Source organism: Salmo trutta, chromosome 38 (genome assembly GCF_901001165.1).
Source record: "Salmo trutta chromosome 38, fSalTru1.1, whole genome shotgun sequence".
NCBI classification, from domain to species: Eukaryota; Metazoa; Chordata; class Actinopteri; order Salmoniformes; family Salmonidae; genus Salmo; species Salmo trutta.
Window position 1 is genome coordinate 23,429,469 of NC_042994.1, and position 2,934 is coordinate 23,432,402.

Below are 2,934 nucleotides of genomic sequence, written 5' to 3' on the forward strand. Positions count from 1 at the left end.
AGAAGGGATATACTGTATAGAAAGTGAAGTAGGACAGAAGACATTAGAGAAGGGATCTACTGTATAGAAAGTGAAGTAGGACAGAAGACATTAGAGAAGGGATATACTGTATAGAAAGTGAAGTAGGACAGAAGACATTAGAGAAGGGATCTACTGTATAGAAAGTGAAGTAGGACAGAAGACATTAGAGAAGGGATCTACTGTATAGAAAGTGAAGTAGGACAGAAGACATTAGAGAAGGGATATACTGTATAGAAAGTGAAGTAGGACAGAAGACATTAGAGAAGGGATATACTGTATAGAAAGTGAAGTAGGACAGAAGACATTAGAGAAGGGATGTCAGGGTGGAAACTCACCATGGTCTGAGTAGGCCTCAACACATTCAGGTTAGACACAACTAGACATGCACGTCCTGCTATCATGGATCTATATGATTCATATCACTGTGTGGATATCTTTACAAAAGGTTATCAACACACACACACAAATGCAGATATTATTCTGTTGTATTGAAGCTTTTTTTGTGTGTATAATTCTAGTCCCAGAGGCTTATTGTCGTGTGTGTGTGTGTGTGTGTGTGTGTGTGTGTGTGTGTGTGTGTGTGCGGTAAGAAGACATCTGCAGTAGGTTATTTGTAGCAACGATTTATTTTGGCTAAAGCTACCGAAACGCACCCACTCTCTCTCACACACACACACACACACACACACACACACACACACACACACACACACACACACACACTACAGAGTACACACACACACTACAGAGTACACAGTCAAGTACAACACTAACTGCTTACATTCAGAACGGTGTTGATAAAAGGACATGAAAATGGTGCGTTTTCTAAAAGTATAAAATACACAACTTGTCGAAGTAAAAGTGCAACAGAATAGAATATAAAACATACGACATTGAATGTAGACTTTGTTTAGATTATTTTAAGACTCTACTTTATCTCCATTGTTATTCTGAGAACAAGTTCTAGGTTGGAACCTTAAAGGGGCAGTCTGGGATTCAAAAAGCAACAAACCGGTCATTTACCCAGGTTTAAGTCCAGGTCAGGATTGCTACACTACATTTTGTTGGCCAGTAATAAACGAACCAAGAGTTTTAAGATGGAGCCATGAGTGACAATCCCTGTTGGAGAATCTGGATTTCCTGTTTATTCCCTTCTGATTCTGGAAATCTTCCCACTGGGATTTCTAAAAAAAACAGTTTAGAAATGCAGTTTTTGGACAAAGGCACTGCAAGTGTTGACAACAAATCTTACATTATCTCATGATATACATAGAGGTGTCCATGGTAACACTTGATAATAACTATCATGAATAAACCTTTTAACGATTTACAAACTATTTACAATTATATTTGTAAACATTAATAAGAATGTGTAAATATTACCAGCCTTCCATTCCTAAAAAATGTACAACATTTATAATAATTGATAAACATGTATATTCATTTATAAAGGCTTGTTCTTAAGTTATTTATAAAGTGTTAAAGATCAATACACATTTACAGTATAACAGTCCATTAGGTTACAACTAACACATATCTTCACATAATGTATTCTAAATCCCTCTGGATTTATTTGTGTAGAAATTCTCCCTATCTTGTGCTCTTGGTAATAAATATTACTATAAATCTATCACATTCATGTAAAGGAAGAAAGCTTATGTTGTTCATGTTTATGGTTTCATCGAAGTGGTGTAAAATAGTACCTTTCTTTTGTGGTTGTGATAATTACATAAAGAGTATATTCATTTCTATTGGATGACATAAATATCATATAACTTTGATTGGATGACAAAGATGATATGGATTCCTATTGGATGACATGAAGATCATATAACTTCTGATTGGATGACATAAAGATCATACGCATTCCTGTTGGATGAAATAAAGATCATATAACTTCTGATTGGATGACATAAAGATCATATGGATTCCTATTGGACGACATAATGATGATATGGATTCCTATTGGATGACATGAAGATCATATAACTTCTAATTGGATGACATAAAGATCATACGCATTCCTGTTGGATGAAATAAAGATCATATAACTTCTGATTGGATGACATAAAGATCATATGGATTCCTATTGAACGACATAATGATGATATGGATTCCTATTGGATGACATGAAGATCATATAACTTCTAATTGGTTGACATAAAGATCATACGCATTCCTATTGGATGACATGTAGGTCATATAACTTGTGATTGGATAACCCAATGCTTGATAAGACATTGCTTAACATCAAGTTTGATATGAAGTGTCTAATCAGGGATGGAACTGAAGGATTTTGGCCACTGGCCAACCTGGCTAGTGGACTACAAATTTTACAATCCGGCAGGCTAGTTGGACACATTTCTACTAACCTGGCCTGAACAGTACTATCCTCGGTCTGAGTGTTTCTGGGTTGTCACTATCTGGCCAAGATGCTATGTAAGAAACCCTGCCCATTTCTACAGTGTATCATAGCCACACCACTAAATGCAAAGCTTTGTTTTCATAAATGTTTACGATATCGACCATTTTGACTTTACAGTTTGGCCGTCTAGTGGGAACCTTTGTCATGGGAGGAGGGGTAAAGAGGTGCATTATGGGGGTTTGGTGACGTCATATCTGCGACTCCCCCGTGTTCTCTGCGCTCCTTGACCCCTAGGACAGACAAAGGTCAAAGGACAGAGGTTAACTTAATGAAAGTGGTTCGTGTGTGTGTATGTACGTGTGTGTGTGTGTGTGTGTGTGTGTGTACCTGGGATTGGCTGGAGGAAGGGTTGGTAGTGCTGACCTCTGAGTATCTCTTCTTCTGTGGTGTGCAGATACAGGACAGCAGCTTGCAATACTCCTCTCTCACCTGATGGGGGCAGCAGAGCACAGTGTTACACACACACAACACACACACACACTACACAC

General features: G+C 37.7%; 1 protein-coding gene across 2 annotated transcripts in view; it reads right to left on the reverse strand.

Moving 5' to 3' along the window:
- Positions 1-628: 628 nt before the first annotated feature.
- LOC115178320 (adhesion G protein-coupled receptor E1) overlaps positions 629-2,934 on the reverse strand; it is a 23,686-nt gene continuing 21,380 nt past the window's right edge. For both annotated transcript variants that reach the window (XM_029739458.1, XM_029739457.1), the window contains 2 exons: positions 2,774-2,875; positions 629-2,676 (listed from right to left, as the gene is read on the reverse strand). In XM_029739458.1, the coding sequence (XP_029595318.1) occupies positions 2,635-2,676; positions 2,774-2,875 (144 nt within the window). In that variant the 3' untranslated portion in view covers positions 629-2,634. The remainder of the gene's footprint in view (positions 2,677-2,773; positions 2,876-2,934) is intronic.